Source organism: Rana temporaria, chromosome 3 (genome assembly GCF_905171775.1).
Source record: "Rana temporaria chromosome 3, aRanTem1.1, whole genome shotgun sequence".
NCBI classification, from domain to species: Eukaryota; Metazoa; Chordata; class Amphibia; order Anura; family Ranidae; genus Rana; species Rana temporaria.
The window spans coordinates 399673337-399696262 of record NC_053491.1 but is presented as its reverse complement, the minus strand read 5'-3'; the positions used below and the strand labels follow the sequence as shown (position 1 = coordinate 399696262).

The window sequence follows — 22926 nt, the reverse complement described above, 5'->3', positions numbered from 1 at the left end:
AAACGCAAAGCCTGCATCCGAAAAAGAAAGTCCGGCTGGTTCAACAACCAGCTGTCGCTTCTGAAGCAAGAGCGCAGAAGGGCGGAAGCCGCCTGGAAAAGAAGTCCTGCAGAGGATAACCTCATCATCTACAAGGCAATAACAACACGATATCATAAAGAAATCTTCAAAGCCAAGAAACATCATTTTTCTTTGGCGATTAACAGCGCCCTAAACCGCCCCCGCGAACTCTTCAAGATGGTCACCCAGACCATGAACCCAGGATGTCTTGAAGTCCCCAACTCAGACACCCAAGAGTTCTGCAATGAACTATCGGATTTCTTCATCAACAAAATTGAAAGAATCCGGGAAAGCATCATGCAAAACAATACCCCCCTCAACCCCACCATCAATCAACCACAAAACACCCACAGAAACGCTCTACAATCAACAAAGTTCACTCTGGAACCAATCTCCATCGATACCACAAAAAATATCATTGGTGCTTTGCGGAACAGCACATCGCCCAATGATATCATCCCCACCAAACTGCTGAAGGAATGTGCCGACATCCTGGCACCACCCATCACACAGCTTATAAACCAGTCATTTAAGGAAGGCACAGTGCCATCCCTGTTGAAAGAGGGCACAATCCAGCCCATCTTGAAAAAACCTAACCTGGATCCCAAGGACCCAACTCACCGCCGTCCCATAACAGGCCTAAATGTTCTCTCCAAGATAATGGAGAAAGTAGTGGTACAACAGCTGCAACAGCATCTAGATACCCACAATCTACTGGATCCATTACAATCAGGCTTCCGTCCCGGACACGGGACAGAAACGGCCTTACTCAAAATATGGGACGATGCCCTCGAGGCCGCAGACGAAGGAGAATCTTGTCTCCTGATTCTGCTGGACCTAAGCGCAGCCTTTGACACGGTAGACCACAAACTGTTACTGATGCGACTAGCCAAGGTAGCAGAAGTCGCAGAAGGTGATTTACCATGGTTTTCTTCCTTTCTTGAAAACCGATCACAAACAGTTAAATTGGGTTGTTTCACGTCGGAAAAGCGCACGGTGTCATGTGGAGTCCCCCAAGGATCCCCCCTGTCACCGGTGCTTTTCAACATCTATCTTCGCCCTCTCTTTGATATTATCAGTAGCCAAGAACTACTCTATCACTCTTATGCAGACGATACGCAACTGTATTTTCGCATCTGCAACAAAAAGGATCATCATCTCAGTTTAGAGAAATGTCTCTCTTTGATAGAAAACTGGATGACTAAGAGTTATCTTAAACTCAACAGTTCAAAAACAGAACTCCTTATGTTTCACGCCAGCCGAAAGAGTCAACTGGCAACAACCTGGACACCCCCGCCCATTCTGGGCCAAATCATCACCCCTAGCTCCAAAGTCAAAAGTCTCGGGGTCATCTTCGACACCTTCATGACAATGGACGCACAAATAGGGTCAGTAGTCAGCGGAGCGCACCATCTGTTGCGCCTACTACGCAGACTTATTCCATTTATCCCCAAAGAAGACGTAGCAGTCGTGGTGGGAACAATCGTGAATTCCAGACTGGACTATGCAAATGCCCTTTACCTCGGACTCCCAAAGTACCAAATCTCTCGTCTGCAAGTCGTACAGAATACGGCCGCCAGACTTGTGACTGGGAAAAAAAAATGGGAATCAATCTCACCTTCGTTGAGAACCCTTCACTGGCTGCCAGTAAAAGACAGAATTGCATTTAAAGCACTCTGCCTGACACATAAGTGCATCCATGGGAAGGCTCCGCAATATCTTTGCGACAAGATAGAACCTCACAATTCGAATCGCGTTCTGCGATCCACCGACCAAAATCTGGTCAGGGTACCAAAAACCAAATACAAGTCCAAAGGAGAAAGAAGGTTTGCTTTTCAGGGTCCTAGACTATGGAACGCTTTACCAACCAGCATTCGGTTGGAGGAAAACCACCTGACTTTCAGAAGACGAATCAAAACTCTGCTCTTTTGATGTCATGAGACACGAACAACTAGCGCCCAGAAGCGATTCAGTTCGCATGCGCCGCGCTTTATAAGTTTTTCATTCATTCATTCATTCATTCATTCATTCATTCATTCATACAGTGCTGAGGTCTTTTCATGCAGCTTCGAGAACTGCATTGAAAATACACAAATGCCTTAAAGTAAAACTAAAGGCAAAACATTTATTTTTGTTTTGGATGGAGTGGAGAGGGATTAGATCACCTGTCAGTTGTTATCGATGTCTGTGTCCCCATTAGGAAGATTCACCAGTGATATAGCAAAAAACTATGATGCCCAAAAATCGCCATAGTTGACGCTTTAAAAGCTTTTACAGCTCATCGGTTTGGAGTTAATCAGGATCTCTGCTAAAACTATTGATCTCGCTTTGACATTCATGCCATGCTGCTGGCTCTGTGAAAGTGATCAGTGGGATACAGTAGGGATCCACTGTATCCCTTTCAAGCCAGGAGGTGGCAAAAGAAAAAAGTTCACTCTTTGGATGTATGTAGTACGTCCAAAGAACTGAACTTGTTTAGCAGAATACATTTTGGTCTAAATTTATGAAGAAAGATTATTTGCAACAGAAACTAAGGGAGGCAGTTTTCTTTCAAAATGGTCAATTTTTTTCTTTAACCCCCCCCCCCCCCAGAGGTGAATAAATACCACCAAACAAAAGCTCTGTATGTCACACAAAATATATAATTAATTTTACTACAGTGTTGCATGACGGAGTAATTGTCAGTCAACGTATTACATCGCCGAATACAGAAATGACCTTAAGAGGTTTAACAAGCTGGTCTTCAAATGATTCATGAACACATAACTGCATTAACTTGTGCATTATTTCTAGATGTCTGCAGTTTAGCTTTAAACATACCTATCTGGGTGGGATCTGATGTGTTCTCAGTATAGCATGAATTCCTTGTGGCGTTGTTTCACCAAGGTGGTCAATCGCATGTTTTTACCTGTAATTTTCTTATTCATGTTCATCCCACCGTTACTGTATTGCCTAGAGATTTAGGGATTGTGTAGCATGACTTTCTGAATAGTGGGTGTGGTCCAGCAGGGGCTTAAAGGGGCGTGGTAAAATAAAACCGAGCCTACTCACTGTATACGTGGCACACAACTAAAGTATGCCACAATCCTTTAACTCCAAAAATATGCTTTAATAACTGAGCCACAAGTGAGAGTAGGGGCATTTTATGAAACCAGTGAGTCTGTGTGCAACATTAAAAGTTGAACCCCATTGCTTCATTAAAAAATAGGTGGTGTGCTTTGTGCGCTGTGGCAAAGAGTGGGCATGACTACAACAAAATGGTGCTTCCCTGCACTCTATTGATGTGCACCACAATCTCAAATTGATCGAATGGCTTCAGTCTGGTTAATACGGGCTTAATCGTAGAGGGCACATAGCTGTAGTTACTCAGATTAAAAGCATTATTAGCCATAGAAAAACATTTGCAGTTGGGTCTTATGCTATCATATAGCACCATCGATCTTCTGAATGCTCAAGGCACTGATAAAAGGAGGACAAATGGTCACACAACATACCCATCTGTGAGATAAAACTAAATATCACTCTTAGAAACTTTCCAATCACATGTTTACATGACAAATAGCTTAAATCTACTAGGTCTGGGATTTTCAAGTAATAAAAAATCTAAACGCATTTATTGAATGCCTAATCTACATAATGAACCAATCCAAACCAAAAAATAGGAGTGAATCGGTGGGCATGGTCTTCATTGTGCCAGGTGTTGCTAGGGTTTTAAAAGTCATGGGGTACTTTTTGGGCACCTCAAGTAGAGGAGTGATGTGGTCAGTCTGAACATCCCCCCCCCCCCCAGGTCAGTCTGTCACCCAGTACAATTCCCCAAGATCAGTCTAACAGACACATACAAACCTCAGCACACTCAGTTTTGAGGTGAAACTCTTCCATTACATATACTTTTCTGCACACTAACTTTTAATAAGAACGTAGAAGTATATAACGTATGCAGAGTGCAGTGTTCAGGAGTATCTCATATGAAACACAGCATATGGAAAGAAGTGGCAAGATGTATTAAGTGTACAACATAATGTATAAGGCAGGGCTAAGGAGTGATAGAACTGCAGTGATGTGCAAACTATGGTAAGTAGTGATAGATACCGGTATGCCCATATAGAGTTTGCCCAGGGTTCACTCTTTTTCAAAACTTATTGTCTGAACTTGGTGAAGCCCACTGAAGTCTGTGTGTATTGGCAACAGTAAGGGCTCTTTCACACGTCCGTTCCGTTCGTCCGTTTTTTGGACGTCCGTTAACGGACCGCAATGCTACCCTATGGGCTAGCGTCCGTTAGCGGATGAGCATCCGCTAACGTCCGTTAGCATCCGTCTGCGTTCAGTTCCGTTTTTTTGGACGGAAGAAAACCCTATTTTTCTTCCGTCTAAAAAACGGAACGGACGAAAAATGGACGTTAACGGATGATCCGTTTATCATCCGTTCCGCTAACATCTGTTTTTCTATGTAAAAAGCCCCCCAAAAAAAAAAAAAAAACGGATGAAAAAACGGATGGAAAAACTGATGCAAAAACGGATGCAAAAACTGATGAAAAACTGACGAAAAACTGACGAAAAACTGATGGAAAAACGGATCAACTGATGAAAAAAAAACTGATCTGAAAAACTGAACGGACGTGTGAAAGAGCCCTTACACCGTATATTTGGCTGTGGAATACATTTTTTTTTACAATAAGCTTGGCTTACATACGGCAAAATTATTTCCGAATCTAATTACAGTGCCTTGAAAAAGGCCAAAGCCAAAGTCCAGACCTAAATCCAATTGAGAATCTGTGGCAAGACTTGACAATTGCTTTTCACAGACACTCTCCATCCAATCTGACAGAGCTTAAGCTATTTTGCAAAGAAGAATTGGGAAAAAATCTCACTCTCTAGATGTGCAAAGCAGGTAGAGACATCCCCAAAAAGACTTGCAGCTGTAATTGCAGTTAAAGGTGCTTCTACAAAGTATTGATTTAGGGGGCTGAATACAAATAGACGCCACACATTTTTTTTAAAATATTTATTAGTAAAAAAATTGAAAACCATTTATAATTTTCGTTGATCTATAACGTAAAATCCCAATAAAATACATTTATGTTTTTGGTTGTAACATGACAAAATGTGGAATATTTTAGGGGGTATGAAGGCACTGTAACTTCAGTTTGGGGGAAAAAAGGCTGTTTCCAGAAATCCTTTAGCAGGGTTGCATGCTTTTTAAGTAGATCATTGTGTCTACACCATGTAAACATAGAACGATGGCTGCACTCCCATATAAAAAAAACTACACTGGAATCAGCTGGAAAAGCACCATACTAACGATCTGAAAATCTACAGAACATTCGTCGGACTAAATTTTATTTCCGACTAGCTGAATACCCGGCGTTGCCCGGTCTTCCTATCTTAACCTTTTGTGGAGGAAACTCATAGTAATATAAATATACCCATCTTTTATATAAGGGTGTAGGTAAGGGTTAATTTAACTGTCATATATTTTTATTTGGCATATAAGTAATATGTGTACCAGGTATTATTGAAATATCTCCAGGCGTACAGAAGTTATGTGGGAACATACATTTCCCATTGATTTGCATGGGACTTTAAACAAAAACCCTGACCCTCACAAATGGGGGTAGTTAAGGGATAAATTAACTATCCTATAGTTTAAGTGGACATATAAGTAACATGTGACCAAGTGTTATCGAAATATCTACAGCCGTTTGGAAGTTATGAAGTAACATGTATTTCCTATAGAGTTGAATTGGACTTTAAAGAAAAACCCCGACCATAACAAATTGGGGTGGGTAAGGGTTAAACCACCTATCCTATGTTTGTTGCTGACATATAAGTAACATGTGTGCCAAGTTTCATGTTAATGGGCCAGATTCACAAAAGCGATACGATGGAGTATCTCAGATACACCATCGTATCTCGGATTTTTTCTGGTCCTATCTATGCACCTGATTCATAGAATCAGTTACGCATAGATAGGGCTGAGATCCGACAGTGTCACACTGTGTTACACTGTCGGATCTTTTTTTTGATTTAAAAATGGCGCCGGGGGCGTTCCCGCTGATTTACACTGAATAATATGTAAATCAGCGAGATACGCGAAATTCACGAACGTACGCGGACCCGACGCTGTGTTCTTACGTCGTTTCCGTAGCGGTTTTCCGTCGTATACTTACCCTTTCTAAAAGCAGGGGTAAGTATTGTTAAGTATGGCCGTCGTTCCCGCGTCGATTTTGAAATTTCCTACGTCGATTGCGTACGCCCATTCACGAACACGCGCGTCGCAAGTCCCGCTCACGTCGCAACCACTGACGTCCTATTGACGTCAGTGGGAGCAATGCACGCCGGGAAATTCCCCGGACGACGCATGCGTATTTAAATCGGCGCGGGAGCGCGCCTGATTTAAATATGACACTCCCCTAGCCGCGGAATTTGAATTCCGCTGGGGGAGTTAGGATCCGCCGTCGCAAGTTTGGAGGTAAGTGTGTTGTGAATTTGACACTTTCCTCACAAACTTGCGAGGGCGGATCTTAATTCACATAGGTTACACGGATCTAAAGATCCGCTAACCTTTGTGAATCTGGCCCAATATCTTTAGCCGTTTGGACGTGATGCTGGAACATACATACACACGTTGAGTTTTATATATATAGATTTTCGTATCGTGTGTACGGGCCTTTAGAAAGGACCCATGCACAAGGAAGATAGGGCAGGACAGCTCTATTTTGTTTTGCTCTCAATTTTCCAGTGGTGTTAGAAAATGAATGCTAGTGTTTGATTGGCTAATGGCAGTACTATTTTGGGACAGACCCACTGGGGGGGGGGATTTAATAAAAAGTTTGCACCAGAATCTGCTACAGCTGTGCATAGTAACCAATCCGCTTTTAAATTCAGCTTGTTCAATTAAGCTTTGACAATATGCGCACATTGGGGCATGCCAAATCGAAGCCTATTGCCGGCAACAGCACTGTCCCAATTGGTGCAGCGCTGCAAAGTAGTCCTACTTTTGGCGACTTTGGGGGTGATTTCAATAGACATCTGTGTATGAACCCACACAGATGTCTTTCAAACCACCCCCAAACTCTCACCGACATGCGGGCTTGAAATGGTGCTAGTTCAGCTGAACTCGCATGATTTCAAACCCACCTTCAGTGTGAATGAGGGCTAAAACCTAGAAGCTGATTGGTTACTATTCACAGTTGCAACAGTTTCTGGGTGCACCAGTTTTAGTAAATCTCCCCCACTATGTCCTGAAAGTTTGGCAAGCAAATGCCAGTGACCTAGAGAACATCTAATATTTTACCTATGAAATTCTTCGAAACTTTAATAGACCAATGAAGCTTTGGCATTTTAAGGATGCAGGGTTTTCGCCAGATGTGCACAAAGCTTAACCACTTCAATACCGGGCTTTAAAACCCACCTCCTTCCCGGGCCTATTCTGGCACTTCTTTCCTACATGTACAAATCATCATTCTTTTGCTAGAAAATTACTCAGAACCCCCAAACATTATATATGTTTATTTAGCAGACACCCTAGGGAATAAAATGGCGGTCATTGCAGTCTGGCGGTCTTTTTATCTTGCACCGTATTTGCGCAATAATTTTTCAAACGCCTTTTTTTGGTAAAAAAAATGGTTTCATAAATTAAAAAATAACAAAACAGTAACGTTAGCCCAATTTTTTGGGAAAATATGAAAGATGAGGTTACGCCGAGTAAATAGTCATGTCATGCTTTAAAATTGCGTACACTCATGGAATGGGGCCAAACTTCGTTACTTAAAAATCTCCATAGGAGACACTTTAACATTTTTACAGGTTACCAGTTTAGAGTTACAGAGGAGGTCTAATGCTAGAATTGTTGCACACGCTCTAACGCACGCGGCGACACCTCACATGTGTGGTTTGAACGACGTTTACATACGTGGGCGGGACGTGTGCGTACACTTCTGAGCGCGAGCTACTAGGGACAGGGGCATTTTAATTTTTTTATTATTATTATTTATTTTTTATTTTACTTTTTAATTTTACTTTAATTTTTTTTTTCAATCACTTTTATTCCTATTACAAGGAATGTAAACATCCCTTGCAATAGTAAATGTGTGTGACAGGTCCTCTTTAAGGAGAGATGCGGGGTCAATAAGACCCCACATCTCTCCTCCAGGCTGGAAAGAATGAGATTGTGAAAAAAAATTCACAGATCTCATTCAAACTAGCCGCAATTGCGGTTTGTTTACTTACGGGGACCCGGGCGTGACGTCATCACATCGCGCCCGGGCCTCCGACGGTCATAGAGATGACTGGTGACCATCTGGTCACCAGTCTTCTCTATGGCAAACATCCGGCGGACGGCGATCATCTCTCCGGGCCCCCGATGGGACGGGAGAGCCCGGAGAAGCACCGGATGGTGGCGGGAGGGGGGGATGTCCCCTCCTGCCGCTTGTAAGAACGATCTAGCGGCGGAACCGCCACTATGATCGTTCTTACGGTGCGCAGGATCGCCGCCGTTAAAAAATGATATCTCAATGATGCCTCTGGGTGCAGGAATCATTGAGATATCCCCCCGCAAAGCCCAGAACGTCATATGACGTCCACCCAGGATAACAGGTCCCCATTTTGGCTGTCATATGACGGCGTGCGGGTATTAAGTGGTTAAAGTAGAACTATGGGCAAAACTTTTATTTTATTTTGTATAGAGTAAGGGAGGGTTATAACCCTTGTAAGGTTTGTTTTTGCCATCTGTTTTCCCTTCACTTCCTGTCTTATAGCTAAACAGGAAGTGAGCAGAAATTCCTGCAAATATAGTGAATTCCTTGTGTCCCCATTGGAAGATTTCCCCTCTATTACTTTTCTGAGGACAACCCAAAATTTGAGATTTTCTTTTACTTTTTTTTACTTTTATAATGGTAAACAGGACTAATAAAGAGTTATGCCGCATACACACGATAATTTTTCAGGTTGTAAAAAATAAAGTTTTTAAAAAAAATGTAATTTAAAACGATCGTGTGTGGGCTTCACATAATTTTTCGGGTTCTGAAAAACGACAAAAAAAATTCCAACATGCTCCGTTTTTTAACGACATTTTAAACAATGTTGTTTTTCGGGTTGTAAAAAATGATCGTGTGTGGGCTTAAACGACGTGAAAAACCCACACATGCTCAGAAGCAAGTTATGAGACGGGAGAGCTCATTCTGGTAAAACTAGCGTTCGTAATGGAGTAAGCACATTCATCACGCTGTAACAGACAGAAAAGCGTGAATCGTCTTTTACTAAAACGAAATCAGCTAAAGCAACCCAAAGGGTGGCGCCATCCGCATGGAACTTTCCCTTTATTGTGCCGTCATACGTCACCGTGCTTTGCTAGAGTATTTTTTTTAACGATCGTGTGTAGGCAACATCGTTTTAATGATGAAGTTGGAAAAATATATATATTTTTTTAGAGGCTGAAAAACGTTGTTTTTTCTAAGCCGAAAAATGATCGTGTGTTCTAATCTATCCTGACTCTATCCAAAAAAAATGAAAAAGTGTTGCCTTTAGTTAGTTAAAAAAGCTGATGTTCTGCATGCAACCTGGGTCTAGGACAGTGATGGCGAACCTTGGCACCCCAGATGTTTTGGAACTACATTTCCCATGATGCTCAGCTACTCTGAAGAGTGCATGAGCATCATGGGAAATGTAGTTCCAAAACATCTGGGGTGCCAAGGTTCGCCATCACTGGTCTAAGATCTAGAGTCCCCTTTAAAAATAAATGTGGGTATTTTCAGGCATCATGAAATGTCTGCACTTTATCATTATTGTAAATTTGTTTATTTTGGAGGACCTATTAATTTTATTAGGCAAGTTTTACCCTAGTGGCAGCCATTGCTGAGCTTGATAGGAGGTGTAGAGGCTATATGTTGCCTCGTCATTGGCTGTTATAACCCTATAAATGTTGCACCACGACTGCTTTCCCCTTTCCCCACCCCCCTTCCAATCATGGACAACAAGTCAAAATGAATTCTTAAAGTTTAAAAAAAATCCAATGCAGCCAGATTTAGAATGCATCTTTTAGGGTTTCAGGGTGGGAATACAATTACTTACAACATGATTCTGTGCACACTCCCACTCCATGTTCCAATGAGTGTTACTGAGGCTACAGGGGGCAAAGAAAAGGTGGTACGGGCAGGGCCATCTTTAAGGCAGGGCAAAAGGGGAAGCTGCCCTGGGCCCTGTCGTTGTGGGGTCCAAAGCAGCTGCCTCATACTTGATAACTATCCCAGTTTAAATTCCCCTTAAACTTGAAGCTTTAGTCATTTGCTCTGTCCTGATATCTCAGTGTGAAGTGCTGCTACTAATGCCGCCCAGCTCTGCCCTATTGTTGTGTACAGATGAATCCCCTGCAGACACTGTGGGCCAGATTCTCGTAGAATGGCGTATCTATGCGGCGGCGTAACGTATCCGATTTATGTTATGCCGCCGGAAGTTTTTCAGGCAAGTGCTTTATTCACAAATCGACGGAAATCGACGGAAGCGCCACCTAGCGGGCAAAAAAAAAATTGCAGTTACGATCCGACGGCGTAAGAGACCTACACCTGTCGGATCTAATGGATATCGATGCGTAACTGATTCTAAGAATCGGTCACATAGATACGACGGGCCAGATTAGGACTTACGACGGCATACATGGCGCTGCACCGTCGTAAGTCCTTTAAGAATCTGGGCCTGTGTTTACATGTAAATAATGGGAGCATTCATATGTAAATAGCGATGGCATTCATATGTAAATAGCATAGGCCAGCGGCATTCATATGTAAATAAAGGTGGCATTCATATGTATATGATGCCCCTCTGCACTGAAGAGATGATGTGCTGTAACCTCTAGCAACCAATCAGTGAGCAGTATTGCTGTACAGTAATCTCTAGCAACCAGAAATCATGTGCTGTAACCTCTAGCAACTAATCAGTGAGCCGTAATGTGTGCTGTGACCTCTAGCATCCAGTCAGTAAGTAGTAATGATATGCTATAACCTCTGGCAACCAATCGCAATCACTGCCTGATCTGATACAGTAAACTGATTTTAAGTCTAGCTGATATTTATTGTATGTCTCAGAGTAGGTGGAGAGCAAAATTGCATGGGGGGGCCCCCAAGAATTTTTTTGCCCAGGGTCCAATCAACATTAAAGACGGCTCTGGGTACCGGAAGGTGTGTGCATTTTCACTTTAAAAAGATTTTGACGCTACCAGTAATAGAGACTTTGCAAGATGGACAATCAGAAGCAGAAGTAGATTCCAAATGAAAAAGAAAGCATTTCAGTGGCCAGTCGCTGCCTTTTGGGTTAATTTTAATGTATAGTTGAATCAGAAACATAAAAGAGAGGATTTTATGATTCTAAATTGATGAAATAAATTGATTGACCTCATTTTTGAGATTTGGAATGACAATAACCTATATAAATGCCGTATTTTCCGGCTTATAAGATTACTTTTTAACACAAGAAATTCTTCTTAAAAGTCGGGGGTTGTCTTATACGCCGGTACCTAACATGCAGACTCTTCCTTATTCTGTTCTGTGATAGGCGGAACACTCAGCTTCCCAGCAGAGCCTCTGTTCAGTATTCCACCTATTACGGATGCCCTCTCGTCCTCGGTCTCGGACGAGAGGGCATCCGTGATAGGCGGAACACTGAACACAGTGTCTGCTGGGAAGCCCAGTGTTCCGCCTATCACAGAACAGCACGAAGAGGAGGTGTGGCTTTTGAAAAGTTGATGCCTGCGGTCTGACTGAGATTCTGCATGTTAGGGATAAGGTAAGGGATCGTCGAGGCATGTAATGGTGGCACAGTGAGGCATGTAATGGTGGCACAATGAGGCATGTAATGGTGGCACAGTCTGGCATGTAATGGTGGCACAGTCTGGCATGTAATGGTGGCACAGTGAGGCATGTAATGGTGGCACTGTGAGGCATGTAATGGGGCACAGTGAGGCATGTAATGGGGGCACAGTGAGGCATGTAATGGCACAGTGAGGCATGTAATGGTGGCACAGTGAGGCATGTAATGGGGCACAGTGAGGCATGTAATGGTGGCACAGTGAGGCATGTAATGGGGGCACAGTGAGGCATGTAATGGCACAGTGAGGCATGTAATGGTGGCACAGTGAGGCATGTAATGGTGGCACAGTGAGGCATGTAATGGTGGCACAGTCTGGCATGTAATGGTGACACAGTGAGGCATGTAATGGTGGCACAGTCTGGCATGTAATGGTGACACAGTGAGGCATGTAATGGCACAGTGAGGCATGTAATGGTGGCACAGTGAGGCATGTAATGGCACAGTGAGGCATGTAATGGCACAGTGAGGCGAGGCATGACTAGTAGGAAGGGGGTCGTCTTATAAGGTGAGTATATCCCAAAACCAACATTTTTGCTGGAAAATTAGGGGGTCGTCTTATACGCCGGCAAATACGGTACATTGTTACTGCATCACAGTGGTGTTGAGGGCTTTGTGTTCCTCTTTTTAGGATTTATGTAAATGAACACACAACTAAGTTATATGTATTTTTTTTTATATCTGCCTGTAAGTATGAGCAATTAGGCTACTATAAATACATTCAGTTTTATATTTTAATGAATGTGCATAATACATCCTGCACGGTATCTGAAGGGGGATTTTCGTTGCTTGTAGATATTGTGTCCTGTACATTCATTTACAAGCTGTCAGGCAGAAATTACACAGCCTCTGCTCCTCTGAATACATTTTTTTTCGAATGTGTTTATGAAATGCCCACAACTTCCTCAAATGCGTACAATGTAGCTGACTGACTGGAGAGTCGAGTTTTTTTTTTTTAGCATTTTCAGATTAACAAGATCCTGAGCTGCTCTTGGTGTGAGGTTGGATACTTCGGACGTCCTGAAGGAAGTACCCAAGAATATGAAACCTTTTCGAAGCAATGTGTAAGGTTCAGTAATTGAATCGTACCGGACTTTACCTGCTGAGCTAAGCAGCGGAAAGAGGAAGACTACTGGTGAATTAACATGCAGCTGTAATGTTAACATGGTGGATTTGCATTGGGCCTGACAATTGAATTCTCAAACGCCTGGCTTCATCGCTATGTCTCTGAAACTTCCAGGAAAATGGGATTTTTCCTTGAAATCCGACCTTGCACGTAGAGGTAAAGACATTTTTTTTTTATATTTGTATGTATGATGTGGGTGTTGTATTTTATCAGGAAGAAAATCCATTCTTGCATAAAGTAATTTAACTTTGTGGCTTACTTAATGTGTGTGTATATAGTGAAGTAATACAATGATCAGAGCTCATATAGCAGTAATATGAAATGCAATTGCACTTAGCATTACCTGATCCAATAAGCTTTTATTGTGTTTCTGTGAAGAACTCACCTGGTGAATGCCTGGTGGGTTGTCTTGTGGTCACTCATCTTTGGTTTGGCCCTCATCAGCTAGTCAGTGGGCGGTTGAGACTCTGATATCTAGTTGCTGCTTGTGCATTCCCAGACCTCCGCACTTATTGGACAGTTAGGCTGCATTCACACCTGAACACTGCGTATTTTACTGCGATTTGCCGCGACAAATTGCAGCGGTTTGTCCCCTGATTTGCCGCGACAAAACGCGGCATTTTTTAAGCCTAACATACGCCGGAGGGGTGATTAACACACGATAGGATTTATCCGCGGATACGGTCCTCCGGACCGTTTTTCCGCGGATAGATCCTCTGAGGATTTTGATCCGATGGAGTGTACACACCATCGGATCGAAATCCGCGCCGAATTCCCATCGCGATGACGTGTCGCGCCGTCGCCGCGATGATGACGCGGCGACGTGCGCGACGCTGTCATATAAGGAATTCCACGCATGCGTCAAATCATTACAACGTATGCGAGGGATGGGTTCGGACGGATCGATCCGGTGAGTCTGTACAGACCACCGGATCGATCCGCTGGAGCCGATTCCAGCGGATAGATTTCTTAGCATGCTAAGAAATTTTTATCCGCTGGAAATCGGTCGGCCCGAAATATATCCGCGGATAAATATCCGCTGGATCGTACACACCAGCAGATCTATCCGCTGAAACCGATCCGCGGATCAATTTCAGCGGATCGATCCTCTCGTGTGTACGGGGCCTTAGCCTTTTCAAGGGTTCCAGACTACAGAGTCTATTAGCCCTTCGAAAAATACAGTTTGGTTCTAGAGTGTGTTTCTTCTGATAGCGTGCCTTCTGTTTTTCTGTTGCCTAAGGGAACTTTATCTGAACTGGCTACAACTCATTTTCTTGCCTTATGGTTAGCATTCATACTTGGGTAAAGGGTAGTTGATCATTTGTCTTGGCTTCATGTTTTGACCGTTCTTATTTGCTTGGTTGGTTGGCTAGACCATCCTTGTCACAATTTTGTACTGTAGCAGGCAAGGAGTCTGAACAAAGGCTGATACCCCTCATTTACTTTTCATGAATAGAGACATGCTTGGCCAGTCCATCACATTTACCCTCAGCTTCTTTAGCAAGGCAGTGGTCATCTTGGAGGTGTGTTTGGGGTCGTTATCATGTTGGAATACTGCCCTGCGGCCCAGTTTCTGAAGGGAGGGGATCATGCTCTGCTTCAGTATGTCACAGTACATAATGGCATTCATGGTTCCCTCAATGAACTGTAGCTCTCCAGTGCCGACAGCACTCATGTAGCCCCAGACCACGACACTCCCACCACTATGCTTGACTGTAGGCAAGACACACTTGTCTCTGTACTCACCTGATTACCGCCACACACGTTTGATGCCATTTGAACCAAAAAAGTTTATCTTGGTCTCATCAGACCACAGGACATGGTTCCAGTAATCCATGTCCTTGGTCTGCTTGTCTTCAGCAAACTGCTTGCAGGCTTTCTTGTGCATCGTCTTTAGACAAGGCTTCCTTCTGGGGCAAAAGCCATGCAAACCAATTTGATGCAGTGTGTGGCGTACTGTCTGAGCACTGACAGGCTGACCCTCCACCTATTCAACTTCTGCAGCAATGCTGGCAGCACTCATATGTCTATTTCCCAAAGACAACCTCTGGATATGACGCTGAGCACATGCACTCAACCTCTTTGGTCGACCATGACGAGGCATGTTCTGGGTGGAACCTGTCCTGTTAAACCGCTGTATGGTCTTGTCGACCGTGCTGCAGCTCAGTTTCAGGGTTTTGGCAATCTTCTTATAGCCTAGGCTACCTTTTATATAGAGAAATAATTTTTTGTTTTTTTTAAGATCCTCAGAGAGTTCTTTGCCATGAAGTGCCATGTTGAACTAGCAAAGATTTGGGGGGCACACCCTAAAAGATGCATTAAAGATGGTGCAGCCATAAGACAAAAAAACAGAACAAAATATTACAGCGCACATATGCAAAAAATGACATTTAACTCATACAAGGCTATTTAAAACACCTGAACATTTAAAAAAAATATGGGATTTGGTCACACTATATATACTGCGACAAAGTACGCCATTATCAGTGGGTCCTACGCTATCCATAGAATGGACCATGGGAGAAATACAATCCTCTATATGGGAGAACTAAAGGACTCCTCCTATAACACAGGTGGACTCAGTGGCGTCACTAGGGTTGGTGTCACCCGGTGCAGTAAAACATGGTGTCACCCCCCCTCTGTCTAGGCTGCCCAGCACCAAGCAGGCAGTGCACGGGCACGGGGCGCACCCAAAACCAGCCCCTGTAAATGATAGTATAGGGCAGTATAGTGGCAGGTTAGGGTAGTATAGAGTGGTATAGTGGCAGGTTGGTGTAGTGGGGTGGTATAGGACAGGTTAAGGTGGTATAGGGCATGTTGGGTGATATAGGGTAGTTTGGGGTGGTATAGGGCAAGTTAGGGTTGCATAGGGAAGGTTGGGGTGGTATAGGGCAAGTTAGGGTGGTACAGGGCAGGTTGGGGTGGTATAGTGCAAGTTAGGGTGGCATAGGGCAAGTTGGGATGGCATGGGAAAGGTTGGGGTGGTACAGGGCAAGTTAGGGTGACATTGGGCAGGTTGGGGTGGTATAGTGCAAGTTATGGTGGCATAGGGCAGATTGGGGTGGTACAGGGCAAGTTAGGGTGGCACAGGGCAAGTTGGGGTGGCATGGGAAAGTTTGTGGTGGCACAGGGCAGGCTGGGTGGTACAGGGCAGGCTGGGTGGTACAGGGCAGGCTGGGGTGGTACAGGGCTGTTTGGGGGGGTACAGGGCAGGCTGGGGTGGTATAGGGCTGTTTGGGGTGGTACAGGGCAGGCTGGGGTGGTACAGGGCAGGCTGGGGTGGCACAGAGCAGGCTGGGGTGGTACAGGACAGGCTGGGATTGCACAGGGCAGGCTGGGCATGTCAGCTAAAAAAAGAAAAAAAAAAAAAAAACGGGATGGTGTCACCCCTTTAGTGGGTGTCACCCGGTGCGGACCGCACCCCCCGCACCCCCCTAGCAACGCCTCTGGTTGGACTCTAATAAGAGGCAATGAGGGAGTGGGGTGCTCCAGTCTCCATATTGCATGTGTACGTTGTAATATTTTGTTATGTTGAACTTCCAGTGACCAGTATGAGAGATTGAGAGCGATAACACCAAATTTAACACACATGCTCCCCGTTCACACCTGAGACCTTGTAACACTAACAGGGGACAGCAAATTTACACTGTTATACAAGCTATACACTCACTACTTTACATTGTAAAAACAATTAATTTCTTCAGTGTTGGCACATGAAAAGATATAATAAAATATTTACAAAAATGTGAGGGGTGCACTCACTTTTGTAAGATAATATATACTCAACTGTACATATATATATACCATACACTCCCCAGCCACTTTATTAGGTACACCTTGCTAGTACCGGGTTGGATACCTTTTTGCCTTCAGAACTGCCTTCATTTTTCGGGGGAATTGATTCAACAAGGTGTTGGAAACATTCCTCAGAGATTTTGGTCCATATTAACATGATAGCATCACAAAGGTGCTGCAGATTTGTTGGCTGCACATCCATGATGTCAATCTCCCCCTCCACCACATCCCAAAAGTGATCTATATGATTGAGATCTGGTGATTGTGGAGGCCATTTGAGAACAATGAACTCATCGTTATGTTCAGGAAACCAGTTTGAGATGATTTGAGCTTTGTGACATGGTGCATTATCCTGCTGGAAGTAGCCATCAGAAGATGGGTACACTGTAGTCATAAAGGGATAGACATGGTGAGTATAAGCTCAGGTAGGCTGTGGGGTTTGCATGATGCCCAATTGGTACTAAGGGGCACAGAGTGTTCCGAGAAAATATCCCCCCCACCATTACACCACCACCACCGCCAGCCTGAATCGTTGATACAAGGCAGGATGGATCCGTGCTTTCATGTTGTTTATGCCAAATTCTGACCCTACCATCTGAATGTCGCAGCTGAAATCGAGACTCATCGGACCAGGCAACATTTTTCCAATCTTCTATTGTCCAATTTTGGTGAGCCTATGCGAATTGTAACCTGTTAGCTGACAGGAATGACACCCAGTGTGATGGTCTGCTGCTGTAACCCATCAGCTTCAAGGTTCAATGGGTTGTGTAGTAAGAGAAGGTATTCTGCAGACCTTGGTTGTAACGAGTGGTCATTTGAGTTACAGGTGCCCTTCTATCATCAAACTAATCTGCCCATTCTCCTCTGACCTCTGACATTAACAAGGCATTTCCATTTACACAACTGTTGCTCACTGGATAGTTTCTCTTTTTTGGACCATTCTTTGTAAACTCGAGATAGTTGTGTGTGAAAATCCCAGTAGATCAGCAGTTTTTCGAAATACTCAGACCAGTTCGCCTGGCACCAACAATGTTACGTTCCAAGTCACTCAAATCCCCTTTCTTCTTCATTCTGATGCTCGGTTTGAACCTCAGCAAATCGTCTTCACCATGTCTAGATGCCTAAATGCATTGTGATTGGCTGATTAGCAGTTTGTGCTACCAAGCGATTGAACAGGTGTACATAATAAAGTGGCCGGTGAGTGTATATACTGCATATACTGTATATAATGTACCAAAATGTAATCAAGATCACAAATATTATAATAGACATCAATGGAAACAAGTAAAATTATTAATGTGTATTTTCCTCACTGAAGCTCACAATGTAATATCCCTACCACCATCACAAATATTCTGATTTGGGCTGTGGTCAGTTAGGGCCTGTATACTTTGCTGTGTTATGTCAATGCAAAGGAAAGTCTTAACAAACAAATACACGTAAAGAAGAAACAGAGGGCCATATTCCCGTAGATTTCCGGCGGGCGTCGCGTAAGCCATTTACACTACGCCGCCCCAACCTACAGGAGCAAGTGCTGTATTCCCTAAACACTTGCTCCGTAGTTTGGGGCGGCGTAGTGTAATTGGCCCGGCGTATCCCCGCCTATTTTTAAAGGGGGCGGCTTATATTTAAATTAAGTGCGCCCCCGTTTCGATCGAACTGCGCATGCGCCGGGCTAAAAATAGCCCAGTGCGCATGCTCCAGTTCTCGGCGGAAAACGTCAATGACGCCGACGTGTGCGTCATTGACGTAAAGTCGTATTCAAGAATGACTTAGTAAAATGACGTACCCGACGGGAAAAGACGACGCGGACCCGACGCCATACTTAACATGGCATACGTGGGACTGGCGTAAGGTTACCCCTCATATAGCAGGGGTAACCTTACGCTTATGCAAACGACGTTAGCGACGGTTACATAACGCGATTTTGTTCGGGAATCGGCGTATCAGGCTCATTTGCATAAACAAATGAGACCTGAACGTAAACGCCACCTAGCGGCCGGCGGCAAATTACATTTAGGATCCGACAGTGACTTACACTAGTCGAATCCTAGCCTAAATCCGGCGTATCTTGTTTTGTGAATACAAAATAATGATACGCCGGCGGGAAATTCGATTTACGCCGGTGTATCAGTAGATACACCGGCGTAACTTGTTTGAGAATATGGCCAGGCCCGGATTGGCCATAGGGCAAACCGGGCAAATTCCCGGTGGGCCGCGGCCGCTAGGGCCACCAGGCCGCAAGTCCTCGCAGGGCCCAAGAGAGCTGGGCTGCTCTTTAAGCCCGCGCCACTCAGCTAGCCTCTCCGCGGCCGCACGGCTATCAGCTAAACTCAGCCATCGGCGCTGGGAGGACGGAACCAAAGAAGGAGGAGCTAGATGACACAGCTACGATTCGGCCGCCTGTATTGGTCAGCCGTCGGTGCCGGGGGTGTGACTAAGAATGGGGAGGAGCTAGAGCTGCTGTCTCCTGCCGAGAAAGGTCCCACGATGCCCGGAGGATAATGCCCGCCTTGATGACAGAAACCGTGAGTACAGCAGCCCCCCCCCTCCTGTAACCTGGATAAAAGGAGCAGTGGGGGCTGCTGCATATAGAACAATCATTCTCTTCATCTTCCTCCTGCAGGTCTCGGAAAGGTCCCCCCTGTGCTGTCCACACCCCCTACCTGTGCTGCCCACATCCCCCTACCTGCGCTGCCCACACCCCCTACCTGCGCTGCCCACACCCCCTACCTGCGCTGCCCACACCCCCTACCTGCGCTGTCCACACCCCCCTACCTGCGCTGCCCACACCCCCCTACCTGCGCTGTCCACACCCCCCTACCTGCGCTGCCCACACCCCCCTACCTGCGCTGCCCACACCCCCCTACCTGCGCTGCTCACACCCCCTACCTGCGCTGCCCACACCCCCCTACCTGCGCTGCCCACACCCCCTACCTGCGCTGCCCACACCCCCCTACCTGCGCTGCTCACACCCCCCTACCTGCGCTGCCCACACCCCCCTACCTGCGCTGCCCACACCCCCCTACCTGCGCTGCCCACACCCCCCTACCTGCGCTGTCCACACCCCCCTACCTGCGCTGCCCACACCCCCTTACCTGCGCTGTCCACACCCCCTACCTGCGCTGTCCACACCCCCCTACCTGCGCTGTCCACACCCCCCTACCTGCGCTGTCCACACCCCCCTACCTGCGCTGTCCACACCCCCCTGTGCTGTCCACACCCCCTACCTGTGCTGTCCACACCCCCCCTACCTGCGCTGTCCACACCCCCCTACCTGCGCTGCCCACACCCCCCTACCTGCGCTGTCCACACCCCCCTACCTGCGCTGTCCACACCCCCTTACCTGTGCTGTCCACACCCCCTACCTGTGCTGTCCACACCCCCCCCCTGTGTTGTCCACACCCCCCCCTGTGTTGTCCACACCCCCCCTGTGCTGTCCACATCCCCCTCTTTGCTGTCCACCCCCTCCGTGCTCTCCACATCCCCCCTGTGCTCTCCACACTCCACATCCCCCCTGTGCTCTCCACACTCCACATCCCCCATGTGCTCTCCACATCCCCCCCTGTGCTCTCCTTCTCCCCCCTGTGCTTTCCACATCCCCCCCCAAGCTCTCCCCCCTCCCATGTGTTCTCCACATCCCCCCCTGTGCTTTCCTCCTCCCTCCTGTGCTTTCCACATCCCCCCAAGCTCTCCCCCCTCCCATGTGTTCTCCACACTCCACATCCCCCCTGTGCTCTCCACACTCCACATCCCCCCTGTGCTCTCCACATCCACCCCTGTGCTCTCCACACTTCACATCACCCCTGTGCTCTCCACATCCCCCCTGAGCTCTCCACATCCCCCCTGTGCTCTCCACATCCCCCATCCCCCCTGTTCTCTCCACATCCCCCCTGTTCTCTCCACATCCCCCCTGTTCTCTCCATATCCCCCCTGTGCTCGCCACACTCCACATCCCCCCTGTGCTCTCCACATCCCCCCTGTGCTCTCCACATCCCCCCTGGCTGCTCTACACACTCCACATCCCCCTGTGCTCTCCCCACTCCACATCCCCCCTGTTCTTTCCATATCCCCCCTGTGCTCGCCACACTCCACATCCCCCCCTGTGCTCTCCACATCCCCCCCTGTGCTCTCCACATCCCCCCTGGCTGCTCTACACACTCCACATCCCCCTGTGCTCTCCCCACTCCACATCCCCCCTGTTCTCTCCATATCCCCCCTGTGCTCGCCACACTCCACATCCCCCCCTGTGCTCTCCACATCCCCCCCTGTGCTCTCCACATCCCCCCTGGCTGCTCTACACACTCCACATCCCCCTGTGCTCTCCCCACTCCACATCCCCCCTGTTCTCTCCACATCTCCCCTGTGCTCGCCACACTCCACATCCCCCCTGTGCTCTCCACATCCCCCCTGTGCTCTCCACATCCCCCCCTGTGCTCTCCACATCCCCCCCTGTGCTCTCCACATCCCCCCCTGAGCTCTCCACATCCCCCCCTGAGCTCTCCACATCCCCCCCTGTGCTCTCCACATCCCCCCTGTGCTCTCCACATACCCCCTGTGCTCTCCACATCCCCCCTGAGCTCTCCACATCCCCCCTGAGCTCTCCACATCCCCCATCCCCCCTGTTCTCTCCACATCCCCCCTGTTCTCTCCACATCCCCCCTGTTCTCTCCACATCCCCCCTGTGCTCTCCACATCCCCCCATCCCCCCTGTTCTCTCCACATCCCCCCTGTGCTCTCCACATCCCCCCTGGCTGCTCTACACACTCCACATCCCCCCTGTGCTCTCCACACTTCACATCCCCCCTGGCTGCTCTCCACACTCCACATCCCCCCTGTTCTCTCCACATCCCCCCTGTGCTCTCCATATCCCCCCTGTGTTCGCCACACTCCATATCCCCCTGTGCTCTCCACATCCCCCCCTGTGCTCTCCACATCCCCCCTGGCTGCTCTACACACTCCACATCCCCCTGTGCTCTCCACACTCCACATCCCCCTGTGCTCTCCACATCCCCCCTGTGCTCTCCACACTCCACATCCCCCCTGTGCTCTCCACACCTCCCCTGTTCTCTCCACACCCCCCCCCTGTTCTCTCCACATCCCCCCTGTGCTCTCCACATCCCCCCTGAGCTCTCCACATCTCCCCCCTGAGCTCTCCACATCTCCCCCCTGAGCTCTCCACATCTCCCTCCTGTGCTCTCCACATCTCCCCCCTGAGCTCTCCACATCTCCCCCCTGAGCTCTCCACATCTCCCCCCTGAGCTCTCCACATCTCCCCCCTTTGCTCCACATCTCCCCCCTGTGCTCTCCACATCCCCCCCCCCTGTGCTCTCCACACTCCACATCCCCCCTGTGCTCTCCACACTCCACATCCCCCCTGTGCTCTCCACATCCCCCCCCCCCTGTGCTCCCCACTCTCTACATCCCCCGTGCTCTCCACATCCCCCCATGCTCTCCCCGCCCCCCCTGTAATCTCCACCTTTCCCCCCCCCGTGCTCTCCGCCACCTCCCTGTGCTCTCCACCTCCCCCATGCTCTCGCTGCCCCCCTGTGCTCTCCTCTTCCTCCCTGTGTTCCCTGCCTCACTTGTGCTCTCACCCCACCCCATGTTCTCAAGGTTATTCCCTGTGCTCTCCACCCCCCTATGCTCTTTCCTGGTCCCCCCTCGCCTACCCTCCACCACACACACACACACCTCTTCCGGGATTCCGTCAGGGGCTGCTCAATCCAAAATGCCCGGGCCTATTTTTTATCCCAGTCCGGGCCTGAATATGGCCCAGTATACTTACCTCTCCTGCTGCCTGTGTGTAGGCAAATGCAGTCTACTTTCTCCATTGCAGGTGGTGCTCTCCACAGCATCACTGCAGTAGGAGAGGAAGTCAAGAGCAACAAAATTCCTCTATGGTTTCTTGGGTCACTGGGGATGCTTCGAATTGGATGTTGCTGCCCCATGTGACTCTTGCAGCCATCTTTGGTCAGGTAGAGCATATTTAAGCCGTTGGCTCCCAAGTCTGGTGTGCATTTGCGAGTTGGTAGAGTAGGGACAGGTACTCCACCTGTTTGGGACAGCACTAGCAGCACTAAAAG

General features: G+C 47.2%; 1 protein-coding gene across 1 annotated transcript in view; it reads left to right on the top strand.

Moving 5' to 3' along the window:
* The first annotated feature begins 12686 nt into the window (after positions 1–12686).
* The window catches only part of ARHGAP25 (Rho GTPase activating protein 25), a 155235-nt gene continuing 144995 nt past the window's right edge, over positions 12687–22926 (top strand). The window contains exon 1 of the mRNA XM_040345907.1: positions 12687–13201. Within this exon, the coding sequence (XP_040201841.1) occupies positions 13141–13201 (61 nt within the window). The 5' untranslated portion in view covers positions 12687–13140. The remainder of the gene's footprint in view (positions 13202–22926) is intronic.